General features: G+C 44.3%; 1 protein-coding gene across 1 annotated transcript; it reads left to right on the top strand.

Annotated features, from left to right (window-relative positions):
• The first annotated feature begins 6,891 nt into the window (after positions 1 to 6,891).
• On the top strand, positions 6,892 to 15,614 carry IL4 (interleukin 4). Its single transcript, XM_006888145.1, has 4 exons — positions 6,892 to 7,026; positions 7,313 to 7,360; positions 13,182 to 13,310; positions 15,513 to 15,614. The coding sequence occupies exons 1-4, from the start codon at positions 6,892 to 6,894 to the stop codon at positions 15,612 to 15,614; spliced, it is 414 nt and encodes a 137-aa protein (XP_006888207.1).
• The last annotated feature ends 1,550 nt before the right edge of the window (positions 15,615 to 17,164 follow it).

Here is a 17,164-nt window from a genome sequence, read left to right as displayed (position 1 = left end):
AAACCTGGGACCATCTGTGACTTATCATGCCTCTTTATCCCCCTAACTCAGTCAATTCCAAGTAACATAATTAGTTGGTATTGAGGACTATCTGAGTTATCTAGAGCTGGGAGCTCTGTGGGGAGTTATGCTCCTAACCGAAAGGTGGTACTCCTCTGATGGTCTGAACCCACCCGCAGCAGTCATCTCCTATGCGATGTCTAGCCTTTGAAGACCCACTGGAGCGCCATCTGTGAATTGCTTCTCACTGGATAGCAATGAGTCTGAGGATTTTTTTTTTCTGGTTTGTGTGGTGTTTTACCACAAGTGGATGGTTTTAACAAACAGAAATTCATTCTTTCACCGTTTAGGGGTGTATTTCGAGAAGATTATGTTGGGAGTTCATCTTTGTATAACTATGGAAGTTGAATAATGCTAATTAGTATTGTAGCTAGAAGTTAAAATTCAGAGTGTGTGCTACAAGAGAAGGTGACTTCTCTGTCTGTGTTCTACGGGAATGTCATTATTATCAGTCTTCCCCTGGGTCAAAGAGTTTTTCAAAGGATGCCCTCCACTTCTGGCTCTTTTTTCTTATTGGTAGGAGGCCCCTTTCTCTGCTAGTTTGTTTAATCTCTTTTATATCTCAAAAGAGATGGATTCAAAATATAACGTAATCCTGGAAATGGTTTCCTAACTCATTAGAATGTTGTTGTTGTTGTGTACCATCAAGTCGGAACCAACCCATTAGCATAACTGCTACTAACTCTCCCTCATTAAATTATAGAGGTTAGGGTTTATGACATAGAGAATAATTACATCAGATCACAAAATACAAGATAACCACCTAACCCTGAGAATCACAACCTAGGCAAGTTGACACATATATTGGGGCCACAATTCAATCTACAACAAGGGCTTACCACATGTCAAGAACCATATCACCTTACATGTACTACCTGATTTAAATTCCCCACACAGAAAAAAAAAATCACCAAGCTAAGATAGTTTCACTGGTGTATTCTGCCAGACTACCAAATATATATATATATACACACACACATATATATACACATACACACACACACACACACACACACATATGTGTGTATATATATATTTAATAATCTTTATAAAAGTCTTCCAAGGTACAAAAATCAAAACCAGAGTAGGAGAACATTTCCTAGGTCATTCTACAAGGCCAACATTATTCTAATACTGAAACCAGACAAAGGCATTACCAGGCAGGAAAATAATAGACTAATGTCTCTCATGAGCATAGATGCATAAATCTTCCCACACTCTTTATTAGCCCAACTTCACAGATAAGAAGCTTGAAAAGGGCAACGTTTCCAGGGTCATGTGGAAGGTGAAGTGGCAGAGCTGAAGTTCAGAGGCAGATCCCATCAAACCAAGAACACTCTGAAATGCACTGCTCTCATACCCAAGCACCGCCACCTCAACTCTACCAGTTCCTCTCACACAGAAGTACCGCAGTGACTGGCTTCCCCCCCCACCCCGTCCCCCCTGCCCTCCCAGATACACGGGTTCTCTTCCGCCCCTCCAGTGTAGCCCCTGCCTTTGGGTCTTACCCATGCTGCCCGCTCCCAACAGATCACATCCTTTCTCACCCTTGCAGCCATAATGCTATTGGGAAAGCCTGTTGACCCCACTTTCTGCTCAAGCACCTCTCTCTCTCAGATTTCTTCTTTTTCCCCCTAAATACTTTTAAATTATTTCAGATCATTTCAAAAATAAGGACATGTAGATTATTACCTAACTTGGGAGGGACTGGAGAGCATTATGCTGAGTGAACTAATTCAGTCCCACAAGGATAAATATTGTATAAAACCATTACTTGTAGAATGAGTATAAGGATCCAAGAGGGGTGGGGGAGGTTAGAAGCAGAGGGATGGGGATGTGCAGGGGGAGAGGGGATTAATCATGGGGTTGTACAATTTGATGTGGGGGTGAGGGAAATTGAAAGAATTTGTTCTTGAAAACAATGTATTCAAATTTTGTAAGTAAACTAGTAGAAAAGAAAAAAAAAAAGAAGGAGTAAATACTGATACATCTGCCAAACAATTTAATGAATAAGAACTATTGATGTGGTTGGCAGTTCCCTATATTCTTATCTCTGGTTATTTTATTTGTGAGACAGAAGTAGCAAATATGAGTACTAACAAGACATCTCAGGGTTTTCAAGACAGAGCCTTATTAGAGCTGGAAAGGGCTCTTCCGGTTATCATCCTGCACTGCCGACAGAGAGCAGGAAGGTGTTCTCCAGACTCTGCATGGCATGGGCACCGTGGGGGCTACTGGCATTAGTTACAGGGTCTGAGGGAGCTGTGACTAGGGAAGGCTGTGAGAAAAAGGGAAAGGGTCCTTCCCTTACCTTGGGCATTCCCACATTCCTCAGAGCTAGCCCGCATAGACACAGCCATGGTTCTCAGACCCCTTTGCAGCTCCAGTCCAGATAGAAATGATTGTTGTTGTTGTTATGTGCTGTCAAGCTGTCTACGACCCACAGCAACCCTATGCACAGCAGCTCTGAAGCTTGCTCTGTCCTGAGACAGTCTCACTGACTCCGACACACCAACACTCATTGCCCCAGTCACTGTATCAATCCATCTCCTTCTGGGTCTTCCTCTCCTGAGCTGTCCCTTCACCTTTCCAAGCATGATGTCCTTCTTCAAGGACCAGTCTCTCTAGGCCATGTACCCAAGGAAGAAAGAGCAGGGCATGTGACTGACATAGGACGACCCAGCAGAGACTTCAGCATCTCCCCCACAAGCCACTGCCCATGACTACTGCCAGGTGTGGAGGGGCTCCCTCCAGGGTGGTGCCCACTGGCGCCCATACCTACTTGCCTGACCTTTGCCTATGCAGGGGAGGAGGGCCCATCTTCTCCTTCTACCTGTTGATGGGACATTCTGCTCACCCTCTGATGTGCTGGAAAATTTAATGACCTCATCCAACCACTCAACCAAGCAACAAAAAAAGCCCCATTCTGCTTCTGATTTCATGGTTCCTTAGACTACATACTTTTCTGATTCACCATCTTTGCCCCTAGAACCTCAAATGCTGTACCTGGCTCTCAGCAGATGCTCAGAGAACCACTGAACCCCTGAATGGCTTATGTGTTACCCCTCAGAGACAGCCCAGATCCCACTCACATCCTGTATAGTGAAGAATTAACTTTATCTGAAGAGTGTTTGGCCTTCCGTCTCAGCTCCTTGAGGATAACCTCTAAAATCCATTGTCATTGCTTCTGACTCATCGAGACCCTGTAGCACAGAGTATAACTGACGCACAGGGATCTCAAGTCTTTATGAAGGCAGACTTCTCTTTCTCCCACTCTTCTCTTTCTCTTTGCTGTTCCTGAAGGGTAGCTTTTAACAAACAAAAATACATTATCTCACTGTTTAAGAGTCTAGAAGTTCAAGGTTCCTCTCTCTGCTAATTCTGGGGGAAGATCTTTGTCATCAATCTTCCTCTAGGTCTAAGAGTTTCTCAGCACAGGGATCCTAGATCCAAAGGATTCACTCTACTCCCGACTCTTCTTTTTTGGTGGTAGGAGATCCCTCTGACCTCTGCTTCCTTATTTAATCTTGTAGATGTTACTGTTGTTGTTGTTGTGGTTATGTGCTGGCAAGTTGTCTGCGACTCATAGTGACCCTATGTACAGCAGCTCTGAACCCTTCCCTGTCCTGAGCCATCTCACTAATTCTGACACACCAACCCCCATTGCCCCAGTTACTGAATCAATCCCTCTCGTCCGGGGTCTTCTTCTTTTGCACTGTCTCTCCACCCTTCCAAGTGTGATATCCCTCTCTAAGGACCAGTCTCTCCTGGCTACATGCCCAAAATATGTGAGACAGAACTTCAAGATTCTAGCCTCATAGGAGAAACTTGGTTTCACCCTCTCAAAGACAGACTGATGTTTTCTTGGCAGTCCATGATATGTTCAAGACTCTTCTGCAGCACCACAATTTGAAGGCATCAACCCTTCTTCTGTCTTCCTTAGTCATTGTCCAGCTCTGTGATGCATAACAAGTAATTGTGAAGACCATGGCCTGGATCAGTCACATCTTAGTCTTTAGACCGACATTGTTGCTTTTCAGCACTCTGGAGAGGTCTTTGACAGCAGATTTTTCCCCAATGTAATTTGTCTTTTAATTTCCTGACTGCTGGTATCTAATCTCGTATATAGTCTCCCAAAAAATTTACCTGATAGAATTTAATCCAAAAATTGCATTAGGGAGTACTGGTGGCCTAGTGGTAAGAATCTATACTGCAATCTCAAAGGTATGTGGTTTGAATTCACCAGCTGCTCCATGGGAGAAGGATGGGTCATCTCCTCCCACGCGATTTACTGTATCTGAAAACCCACCAGAGGGTTATGAGTGAGTTCTGAATCAATGACACACACCAACAATATTAGTATAACTACCACTAATCTTGCCTCATTAAAATCACAGTGTTTAGCATCTACAACACAAAGGATAATTACATCAAAACACAACATAGAGCATGATTACATGATACTGAGATTCATAGACTAGTCAAGTTGACACACATTTCGGGGTGTGTTACAATTTAATTTATAATACTAGTCATGCCAGGAAAAAATAAAACAACAACCCATGTGGTTAGGGGGTTAGAACTTAGAGCTATGTGATGTCTTGCGGGGGAACGGCTAAAGGTTAAGTTCAGTCACATGGGCAATGATCTAGTCATGTCACTGTAATGGAATCTTGATAAAAACTCTAGACACTGGAACTTGAGTGAGCTTCCAATATCAGCACGCCGGCAGGTTAACACATCCCAATGGTAAGAAGCTTTGTGACTAGAATCCTCCCAGGCCTCGATGTGTTTTTCTCTTTGACGTCTTCTGATTTATTTGTGTCCTTTTGCTAGAATAGCACTGTAATCATAAGTATAGTACTTCCCTGAATTCTGCCAGTTCTTCTGGTGGATTACTGAGCCTGAGACTACACATGGGAAGCCTTAAATCTGTATTTTGGTGGTCAGAAGGAAGGGCCACTGGGCCCTCTGTGCTATTAGCTGGTGTCTGAGTGAGGGCAGTAGTGTGGAGAGCTGTGTCCTTGACCTGTGATGTCAAGTCTGAGCACCTTCACTTCCCCTTTTCCTGCCATTCCTGAAACTGTAAAGGGAGTTATATTGTACATCCCTGACTGCCCTTAGGAAGGATAACCCTCTAGCGTATTTGTACTCCTCACAAATGCACTCCTGTCTTGTCACTTCTTCAAGAAAGGAGTGTGCACCATTTCACACCAAGCTGTCATTCTCGGTGCAGAATCTCCACCTATCTCAGGCCTCAGAACCCCCAAGTCCCTATGGGAGGATCCTAAATGCGACCAAGGACCTTCTCGATACAATGATTCAGATCCTCTCCTCTGCAGAGTTCATAGTGCATTAAGACACATAATCTTACAACCTTCACCAGAAACATTTCTACAGGCTCTTCCATGGGAAGTAAGTCCGAAAGCAAAGAAAGAGAATTGGAGTAGGAATAAATGCTCTGGGAGGAGAAAGCTTTGAGTTGGAGCTGATCTGCAGCTGACCCTCCAGTGGGTTTTCACAGGCAGTTAACCACACAAGAGGAAATTGTCCATCCTTCTCGCATCGACCATCTGGTGGATTCAAACCACGTGCTTTTGGGATTGTAGTGCAGCTTCTTACCACTAGGCCACCGGAGCTCCACCAGTAGGCACAGTAGGGTATAGGAATCTTGCTACCTCATGGAGCCCTGCCCTCCAGAGAGGAGTGCTGTGAGAGAGGAGGGACCACCACTCAGGGGCTCAGGTGCCCAACTCGGGCATTTACTGTTGTCTGAGGTTATGAGCCAGCTTCACACAAGCTAGATTTTAGAAAGGTGTGACACTGGCCAACAGAAATGATCTGGAAATTAGTAAGACTGATTATTTTCCCTCCTTCTTGTTGTCAAGTCAGAACCTATTCAGAGCTGACACTTCAGTGGGTTTTCAGTGACTGTAAATGGAGATTGTCCATCTTTCTCCCATGGAGGGTCTAGTAGATACGAACCAATGCCTTTGAGTCGGCGGTGCAATTCCTTATCACTAAGCCACCAGAGCGCCCTTTCTCCTACTGACTAAACTAGAAGTGCCTGTTTATGAAATTTTGACGTTTATAAATTTCAAAATTAATAGAGAGACCCTACAGAGGGACTATCTATTGCTTCTGGGCCAGCTGTGGTCCAGTCCAGACCCCCTGATGGCATATGGCCTGCCGTGAAGACCTAAACCTGGAGGAAGGACTTGCCTGACAGCAAAGACAAGAAAGAATCAGTACCCACCAAACCCCTCCTACCAGAGAAAGAAGCCCAAGTCAGCGGTCCCACCGCAGGATTGTTTCCAAGATCCCACCCATGTTTGGAGGCTGGGCTGGAGTTCCATTCAAGTCAAACTTTCCTGACATCACCCAGCCCTTCCATGGGAGGACCACCATGGTGAAGGGGCCTGGACATCTATGACTGCTTCCTTCTGTGTCAAGCAAAAAGCCAGCAGCAACCCCAAGCTGATAAGATTAATCTAAAGAGCAAATTATGGTGTAATTTCCTATGCTGAAATGTTGTAGTTAATGTGTGTGTACGTGTGTGTTTTTTAAAAAGTTTCATTTTCCTATTGGTCTGATTTCACAGGAACATTTACCTGTTTCTGTGAGGCAGTTTTTCTCCTGGAAGAGAGGCTCTGATTGGCCCTAGAAGACTGACAGTCTAGTGTAATGAAAATTTCCAATGTAAACTTATTTTCCTTTGGTTTCAGCAATTTTAAAACTATATATATAGAGATACCTTTGTCATGATTTCACTGTTATTTTCTCCTAGTAAATGAATTGTCTCACATTGACCCAACAAATAGTGATCTATTCATGGCTCCCACGTCCCACTTGATTCCAATTTTGTTTTGCCTACTGGTATATACCAGCAACTTTGTCCACGGCCACCATTGTGGTATTACCTTAAAAGAGATCATCAAAACTTTGAACTACCTCACAGTCCCGAAGGTGAGTAAGCTATCTGTCACCATCTCCAGATGATTTGGTGAACTTTGGTGATACTTTGGGTATTTCTTAGAGTAGGAGAAGCATAGGATGACTTGTAGAGGAGTTGGTAGCTGGTGGTTGGGTCAGGGTAGAGAACATTGCTGAGAATTCTCTCCCGAGCACTTTTTTGGAAGACACGGTTGGGCATTTTCTCAGTTTGAGGTGGTTGGAGATGCGCATCAAGAGCTACACTGTTTGCTGGAGGCTAACTCTTGTCTCTTACTCCATTGCTCCTGCCTAGATCAAGCATGCGTGCAATGAGTTGATGGTGGCAGACGTCTTTGCTGTTCCAAAGGTAAGGAGCTCTGGTATGCTTTGGAGGATGCATGATGTGAGACAACCGAGACATCCACTTAAAGAAGAAACTTCTGTAGTGAAAACTGAGCGAGTCCAAATGAACTACAAAGTGCTAAACATTTTCAAAGAATGAGAATTCTGATCTTTTATCTCAGGCATGTTTTCATATTTCTGGTTTCACTAGCTTTAGAAGATGTATAATAGAAAGCTTGAGAGTTTGGGGATTTTTGTGTGTGTGGAATTTAGATCCTGCTTGAGGAAAATCTATGTAGGATGCTACCCAGCCCTGGCATAGGACCTAGGAAGCAGAAAATGCTCAACGAATTGCTTGTTGAATGAAGAATTTTTTTCGGGCTCATGTATTTCGGAACACCCAAAAATTCTCACAAACCAGATATTGAGATTACAGGTTGAGGGAGCTTTCATTTTGTCTAAGAGACTTCCTATGGCAATAGAAAAGTCATCAGCACTTCCCGCCTTTCCTACAGCAGGGTCCCCAAAGAGCTCAGTGCGTCTGGGGTGGTCCAGAGACTCCAGCTTGCTTTGCCTGTCCGTTTCCCCTGGCCTATCCAGAGCTTCTTACCAAGCCAACTGGCCACAGCACATCCCTGCTCTGGCTGCTCGGGCACCTCGCCTCGCCGCTTCTGCGCCATCTCACCCCCACCCCTCTATCTGTAGTGGGAGGAGATAGATCTGACAGCTGATAGTGCATTTTCTCTGACAAACACATGACTACAGCCATATCAATAGTTTTGTGCACTTCAGTTCCTGTTTTCATGGAAACACACAACTGAGAATGAAAGCCCCAAAGCCTCAATTTGCCAAGGGTCCCCTAACCACCTGCTTTCCATGTGTACCACAAGGAATGACTTGGCCAAGCGTGAAGCACTGGGGGTTGACCAGGGTCACACCTTGCACCAGACCACAGAATAGGGTCCACTGCACTTGGCAAGAAAAATCATTCTTTAGGTCTTTATCTGGATGGTCTCATTTCATTAAGGATTATTTCAGGATGTAAAGGACAACATTACATGTATGTATGTGTGTGCATGTGTGTATGTTGTTGTTATATGCTATAGCATTGACTCCAACTGATAGTGACCCTATGCACAACAGCCCTGAACCCTGCTCTATCCTGTGCCAATCTTATTGTCTCTGTCACACTTATCCCCATTACCCCAGTCACTGAGTCAATCCATCTCATCGAGGGTCTTCCTTGCTTGTGCTATTCCTCCACCTTCCCAAGCACGACGTCCCTCTTCAAGGACTGGTCCCACCTTGTATCTACCTGACTTTACATCTATCTGGCCTAGTAGTAAAGAGCTGCACTGCCATCTGAAAGACATGTGGCTCGAATCCACCAGGTGATCCACAGGAGAAGGAGGACCAACTACCTTCCACGTGATTAAGTGCCTCTGAAAACTTCCTGGAGGGTCAGCTATGGGTTGATTCCAAATTTATGGCACATAACAATATCTATCTATCTATCTATCTATCTATCTATCTATCTATCTATCATCTATCTATCTATCTATCTATCTATCTATCTATCTATCTATCTATATCTATCTAATTGGTTGTTATGTGCCATATAGTCAGAAATTACTCATAGCTGACCCTCCAGCAGAGGCTTTAAATCACACAAAAGGAGCTTGTTTATCTTTCTCCCAAGATGGATTCAAACCACCTGCCTTTCGATTGGCAAAATAACTCCTTACTATTAGGCCACCAGAGCCCCATACGTACACACACAGCTCTGGGTTGTTGCAAATAATTTGAGCTCATCTTCTCATGTAAGTATATCGACATCATGCATGGTAAAGGGTCAGTGAAAAAGTGGAAAACCACAAGACGGGCTGAGACCAGCACACACAGCAGAGCCTGTGGGGCTGGCGTTGGACTGGGCTGTTCAGTTCTGTTGTTCATACAGTTGCTATGGGCTAGAGTTGACTCAGCAATTACTTGAAATCAACTAATTAACCTCAAGGTGAGTGGTCTAAACTGTTGATGAAGAGTCTGGTTATCTGCATCCACAAAGCTAAGAAAATTTTTATAGCAGCTCCACTCTGAAACATAGGTCCCAAGTCACAATTGGCTCTATGGCAATGGGTTTACTAGATATGTGTGTGTGCATGTGTGTATACATGTACACACAAGCGTGCACTCTCCACCCGACTGCCTGCTAGGAGCTGAGCGCACAGACGCTGTGCTCCGGGTTCTCAGAGGGGAAGCTGTATTGTTGAGCGGGTTCTATCAAAGCTAAGGGCAGGGCCAGGGCCCCCATTGGCCCAGAGGAAGTGCTTCGGGTCTGAAGTAACAGAGCGTGTGGTTTTAGCCCCTTTCTGCTAGTTACCTGTTGTGCTGTGTGGCCTTTGGAAAATCTCCACACCTCTTTGTGCCTCTGTTTCCACATCTGAAGATACGAAAGTTAGTTTGATGGTTGGTTGGAATCCAATGTGTGTTAGCGGAAAGTGTTATTTTAAGATGATGTAGGCCTTGATTAAAAGTAAAGACTAGGTGTAACGGAGCAGTGATTTCTAAGGCTGGTGGTTGGAAATGATCAAACCCACCAGGTGATGACTCGGAATCTGGGGCCAGCCACCCCCGCCCCAGCTGCCTTAGAAGAGCTCCCACACCGTCAGTGCTCCCCTCCATCCTGGGTGCCCCTCCGGCCTGGGTTCTGACGTACCCCCCTCACTGCACATTCAGGATGCTCCTACAGCAAGCCCATGCTGCCTGCCTTCTTTCACTCTCAATGCCTCTTGCGTTCTTCCCCAAACTGCAGGCAGTCCTCCTAAATCAGTGATCTCATTCTTTTCTTCCCTTCAAAGAGTCAGCACTGCTTATTTACTTGTTATTTCTGAACAAGGAAAACTGGCTATTTATTAAAAATTGCAGGGTGGAACATGGGAGGAAAAGGTATTTCTTTGTGACTAAAAAGAGGATCATCTTCCCAATATACAGCATATCAATTTTACTCCACTTGGGGATCAAAAATTCCACTTAGCTAAGTTGTTACCCAAGGTGGTTTCCTGCTCTTGCAGTTGCTGGAGAGAGCTTGTGAGTTGTAGGATAATGCATGAATTCATCATTTCTGAATATAGGTGACTTTTATATTAATCATATTTCCTTCAGAATCAGGAAAAAGGTTGTGTAACTGTAAGAACTCTGAAGCCCCTTAAGCGGTGCTTGTCATGGCAATCCAGGCGGGAGGCTCTTGCTAATGCATGTTCTAGGTAGACTTAGGGGAAGCCTGAGGTGCTGCATTTCTAATGAGGGAGGGAATGTTCATGCTGCTGCGCTGGACTGCTCTGTGAGGAGCAAGGGACCCGAGTGCGCCCTCGCTGAGGCTCCAGCCAAGTCTCCATCCTGGCTGTCTCCATCTGAACTGGGAGAGAGTCATGCTCAGACCACTCTCCAGACTCTGAGCCTTTGTTCGTCAGAGGAAGACACAGCAGGTATGGTTCCGATTGAGCCACATTCTCCAGCTCGAGCTGTTTCCCTGAGTGTATAATGCCCCTTCCACAATCCTGCATCTCCAGGAAGAGCCCACGTAGCCAGAGCCACATCACAGCTCCAAGGGGGTCCTGGCCCCGCACCCGCACCTCTGAAGGCCAGTGGAAGCCCTGTCCAAGGTTCAACCTGCTCCCTCTCCCAGAGGCAGGTTCCAGACTATCTTGCCCAAATGTGGGCTTGCTCCTCTAGCTTTGAGGAATGTGGCTTCTCTCCTCAATGGATCATGAGCTTCTACAGGCATTTCTATCTCTCATGAAGGGTAACTGGAGAATGTGATTGTGGTCGTGGTTGTCTTTGGGTTTGCAGCACAGCTTCTTACCACTAGGCCACTGGAGCCCCCTGGAGAATGAGCATTGCCCAGATCACCCAAAGGATAGCATTCACTGAAGTAAAAAGCATGAGTGATTTCCAGGAAATTGGGGCTTTAAACTTACAGGTTGAGAGAAGGGTAGAATCACACTAAGTGCAGGTGGGTGCCTTTTACACAAACAGTAAAGAAACAGGCGTAGGCTATGGAGACAGATGTTCTGGCACTCAAACCCCCGCCGTGCCACTTAGCTAGCTGGCTCTCTTTATGCAGGTACTTGGATGAGCACCTCAGTATCCTCATTTTTTTAACCAAGTTATTCCCTCATAATTTTTTATTATTTAAATTATTATTATTATTATAATAATTTCAATGAACATCTACAGAGATTTTGGAATTCCATTCATTCACTGTTGCACTTTTCTCCCCACCCACCGCCCCTCCCATCCCCAGTTCGCTCTTCTCCTTGAAAAGCAAAAGACAAACTCCTTCATTTGTACACAATCCCCTAGTATCCTCATTTTAAAGTATTTCTTTAAGAATCCTATTGGCGTGTCTGAAGGAAGCAGGCATATATAACCCCTGGCACGGTGGTGCCCTTTACTGAGTACATGCTGTGTAACTTGAGTGTCTCCCACCTTGCCACCCTCATGGCTCCCAAGTCCTAAACACACTCCTGGCTTGCCTACAATTTCTCACAAGTAAAAAAGAAAATGAACTCTTACTTCTTCTTCTCTTTTTTGTTTATTTAAAATTCACCCCCCCCCCGGATTTCCATTCATTCATTGTCACACATTTTCCTCCCTGACCTCCTCCCTCCCAGTTCACTTTTCTGGGGGGGAAAAAGTTCTTTCATTGTTAAACAGTTTCCTCCCGCCCCCCACCACAGACTACTTTACAATACAGCTCTTCTTCCAGACTCCTGTCATGCCAATAATACCTAATCATATGTTCCTTTTATACAGTTCTCTCCTTTGTTTGTTTCAATACTATGTACATTATTTATCCCCTCTTTTCTTAGTTTCCCCAAGCCCTATATCAGTCCTGTTCTATAACAGTGGCACTATGCAGTATTTGCCCTTTTGTGACTGAGATATTTCACTCAGCATTAACGTCCTCCATGGTCACCCAATTTGTATAATATTTCATGAGTTCTTCATTTTACAGTGCTGCATTATATTCCATTGTGTGAATATACCACTGCTTCTCTATTCATTCATTTGTTGATGGGTTCTTAGGTTGTTTCCAATACTTTGCTATTGTGAACAAAGCAGCAATAAACATAGGTGTGTATATATCAGCTTGGGCAGCAGCTCTGGTCTCTTTAGGGTATATTCCCAGTAATGGAATTGCTGGGTCAAATGGTATTTCTATTTGCAACTTTCTATTATTGTTATTATTTTGTGTGTATGTGTGTACCATCAAATCGGATCTGACTGGTACAGGAGGAGATTATCCCTCCTTCTCCAGCAAAGTATCTGGTGGATTTGAACCAGCTACCTCTGGTATCATAGTGCAGCTTCTTGCCACTAGTCTACCAGAGGTCCCTAATTTGCAACTTTTTGAGAAAGCCCCATACTGCCTTTCATAGTGGTTGCTCCACTTTACACTCCCACCAACAGTGAATAAGGATCCCAGTCTCTTCACAATCTCGCCAACATCTGTTGCTTGTGAACTCTTAACTTCTGTGTTCAAAAGGGAGCCAAAGGTAGCTGAAATCCTTTACAACAAGGTCCTTTATGGGAAAAGAAACTGGCAGGTTCTGAGATTTGCTGCGAGTGCAGGTAACTAGGAGAGCTGTTTGCGGAGCTGTACGACTAGCACGGGCACCTGCCTGCACGGGGCTGGGATCCTGGACACCTGAGCCACAGTGGAGCAAGCACACCTTCTCCAGCTGTCCTCTCAGGCAGAAACATTCCGAAGGGAAAAAACCCACAAACAAATCCTTCATGTTTAAAATAATGCTCACAAATGGCTGTCTGACATTTCTTTCCAGAAAACAAGTGAGCAGGAAACCTTTTGCAAGGCGAGGACTGTGCTAGAGCAAGTCTCGTCAAACTCCAAGTGTTCCAAGCAACTTTTGAGAGGACTCAGCATAAACCTCACCAGCATGACGGAGAGCCAGGTATGCTGCATTAGGCTGACGCCTCAGCTAATTCTCAAAACCCTCACTTCCAGTTGTTCTGATTGCCCTACATGAAGCAAGGCATTAAGCAAATATTTGTCAAGTCTGTTAAGTGCAATGTGCTTTCTAGTACAGGGGATAAGAAAGCAGGCAGGCTCCTTGTTCTCATGGAATGTTCTAGTGGAGGAGTGAGGGACACAATCAAGTGAATAGAAAATTATATCCAATCATGATAAGTGCTGTGAAGAAAAAAAGAAGACAATAACAAGGAATACAGGACTGGGGGCTGATCCAGAAGGCAGGGGCTTAATCTGAATTAAGTGAGGAAACAGACCGTATGGCCAACTGGAAAAAGAACATTGCAGACAGAGGCAAAGGCGCTAAGGTAGAAAGGAGCTGTGTCTGTTCACGTTCAGTAGGGAGGCTGGTGTGGTGGTACCGCATTGAGGAAGGAGATTGGATCAGAGTCTTAGGATTCTGGCCAGATATGATGGGCAGCACTGGAAGGGTTTTCTGCAATCCAGAAAAGACAGTTCAATTTGCATGATTTAACTGATCACTCAGAAGCCTGTAAGTGAGAAGTCTGACTTAGGGGAGGAGCAAACATACTATTTATTGATGAGGTTACTGCAGTAACAAGATCCAGAGATGGTGCTGGTGGGGGACAGTGGAAATGGTTAGATTTGGGCTACATCTAATAATTGAGCCAGACCAATTTGCTGATGGATCAGGTAGGAGGAAAAGAGAAGAGTTAAAATGTGCCATTGGTTGTTGGCCTGGCCTCCCTGAAGGGATGGCTGGGGCTGTTTACAGAGACACGGAAGACTAGGGGTGAAGCAGGGCTGAAAGCTGAGTGGGAGACTGGGAGTCCAATTTCAGTCCATATTTAGTATGAAATGCCCTTTGGGTATTTAAGCAGAGATGTTTAGAATATGGTTCAAAATGTCTGAAGTTTAGAGAAGTGGCCAGAACGTGTGAAATAAAATAGAGAGCCTTTAGATGCTATTCAAAGTCTTAGAGCTGAATGAACTAGGGATTTAAGGTCTGAGCACAGAAGTGTTCAAACCTGCAGAGGTCAGAAAGAGGAAGATCCAGCAGACACCAAGGAGCAGCCAGCAAAGTAGGAGGCCATCTTGCTGTGTGTGGTATCTCAGAGGTCCAGAGAAGATGCTATTTTAAGAAGGAAAGAGGGATAAACTGTGTCCAATGTCCTCATGGGGTCAAGTAGATGAAGACTGAGGATTGACACTGGAGTTGGCAAGCTGGGGGGGCGGCACTGGTGATGCTGACTTAAATAAATTCAGCAGAGAAGCAGGGATGAAATTCTGATTGGAGTGAGATCAAGAATGAATGGAGACAATGGGCGAAAAGGAAGTCACAATATAGAAAGCTCTTCTGAGGTGTTGCAAAGAACTGGGGTAGCTACAAGACAAGGATGGAGCGCAGGACATTTCTTTCATCATGTTGATCTGCCTGTGGGAATAACTGAGACAAGGGGAGAATGAACAGTGTACAGGACAGGGAGAATAATTAGAGGTCTTTATGGGCAAGAGTAGATGTTATTTCTACTAAAGTGAACAACTTGCCTTAGTTAGAAGCAAGGTCCTATCACCTCCTCAGCCTGTAGCTTCACTGATATCATAAAGTAGTGGAACAGGGAGCTGACAAACACAACTCTTGCAAGTTTCTTAATTGTAAAGGACTGTTGTCTTCATCTTGTAAAAAACAGAAACTTTAATGAGTTAAGTTGTTGGTTCTACACAATGTAGTTAATAGCAGAGTTGAGATTCAAATGGAAACAGCCTGGTGGTAGTTCCCTGGAAGCCTTGCCCTATGGAGGCCTGCCATGCTGTTCCCCTCTGCCTCTCAGCCATCAGGTGGCCATGCAGAAGGTGCAGGAAGGCAGTGCGGAGGCCTCAGCCTGCACCTTCATGTTACTCCCCTGGAGCACAGCACCTAGCCCATCTCTCCAGCGATGGCCGATGGCTAGTGGTGGAATGGTTACCATTTCTAGGAGTATAAGGAAGGGCCCAAACCATGAGAATCCTGCTGGTCCACAGCCTCCCACTAAAGCTAGACTGAAGGTCTTGGTGTGGTAATTGCCTTGGCAGCAAGTGCCAGATTAGGCTTGACTCCAGTATAGTTAGGACAGTAAAACAGAAACACCTCCCAAAGCAATCTAATGAAAGGCTTCTTTTCTAGATCCCTTGTCCTGTGAACAAGGCCCAGACCAGTACACTGCTAGACTTCTTGAAAAGGCTAAAGACGGTCATGATGAAGAAATACTCAAAGTGTAAAAGATGAATGTTTTAATTTATGTATTTTTATAATTTTATTTTAAACATATTTATATATTTATATCTTGTAATAAAATAAAGTTTATGTAAAATTCTGATGGTGTGGTATCTTTTTAATGGCATTGGCTAGATTTACTTGGCAAATGAACTCTGGTTCTTAACTTTTGGGAAACCAATGACTATATTGAGAAACTACAGCTGGTGTGGGCAACTGAGGAATTAATAAAGGAAAGACCGGCTCCTGTCAAGAAGTCCCCAAACTAGGGACAAAATGCAGGAAATGACTACATAATACAAGGTCACACGTCATGTAATGAAGAGAACATACAGGCCTCTGAGTCCTACTGACTACTCTTTCTGAATCCAAAGGGTTATTAACTAGTTGTTTAGAACACTCCTAACAGTACAAAAGTTGCTAAACAGTCAGTAGAAAACACAATCCTAGTACATGATGTGGCTTTTCAGGGAATAATATTTAAAGACAGTATGTAATAATATAAAATATATTGATCCTCAAGTCTTAGAAACAAATAGCAGAAAAGAGGAATTATGGTGCTGGTGACACAATAGGCCAGTGGCTCGAGTGCACCATCTGTTTCATGGAAGAAAGATGCAGCTTTGGAAATTCCATGGGGCTATTCTTCTCTGTGCTGTAAGGGTCAGTATGAGTTGAGTTATAAACTGACTATACACGCAAGCATGGGAGAAGGATGAGCAATCTCCTCGCATGCTTTTCACTGTCTCTGAAAACCCAACCCGCCAGAGTCAACTGTGGGTTGGTTCTGACTCTGCGATAAACAACAACATGCATGCTATTGTATAAAAAGGTTTCGCTGAAAATGGTTGGGAGGTAAAAGCCAAAGTAAAGGAGTGGTAGGACACCAATATGCTCACCTTACATGAGGGGTTAGTTAGGTAATGCCGTCTAAGGTTGCCCAAGAGCAGGCAAGGCTCAGATTAATTTTTCATAGGGTCACTATGTATTGTAGTTGACTCAACAGCCCACTACCTAAGGTTGATGTAACAAAAACCAGAGGCTTAAGGATATATTTAAAACTGCAAGGATAATGGAAAAAAAATTACTATAATAATTTTAAGTGGGGAAAGTAAATTAGCTACACCATCATTTCTCAACATGGAAATCAACAGATATCATCTGAAAGCTTTAAAGTAAAAAAAAAAAGTTTATGAGAGTGGTTTTGAGTTGGTGGTTGCTGTGGTTAGTGATGGGAAGATGGGAGTCTATATTCCTCTGCTTTTATATATGTTAGGAAGTAGTAAAAAGCTAATGAAAACTAAAGAAGAGGGAAAAAACCTCTGAAGAGCAGTAATGTGGAAGGGGCCCAGTGACAGAGCAACAGACAACACGGTCAGGAACCTGTCCTGAGAAAGCCTGGGGGCGGCCTGAGAGGACTGCCCTGTGCTGAAGGGAGAATGCCTACATGTTTCCTGAGCAGGAGCTGAGCTTATTGATCCAGACCCTGAGTTCACTCTGTTCCATAACAAACCTTGTAATGACTCATGGGCTTGGAGGAGCTGACAAGTCCCAGGTCTGTG

Source organism: Elephantulus edwardii, unplaced genomic scaffold, assembly GCF_000299155.1.
Source record: "Elephantulus edwardii isolate Elephantulus edwardi_28Jun2011 unplaced genomic scaffold, EleEdw1.0 scaffold00064, whole genome shotgun sequence".
NCBI lineage: Eukaryota > Metazoa > Chordata > Mammalia > Macroscelidea > Macroscelididae > Elephantulus > Elephantulus edwardii.
Note: the sequence above shows the minus strand (reverse complement) of the source record. Positions and strands in the feature narration are given on the sequence as shown.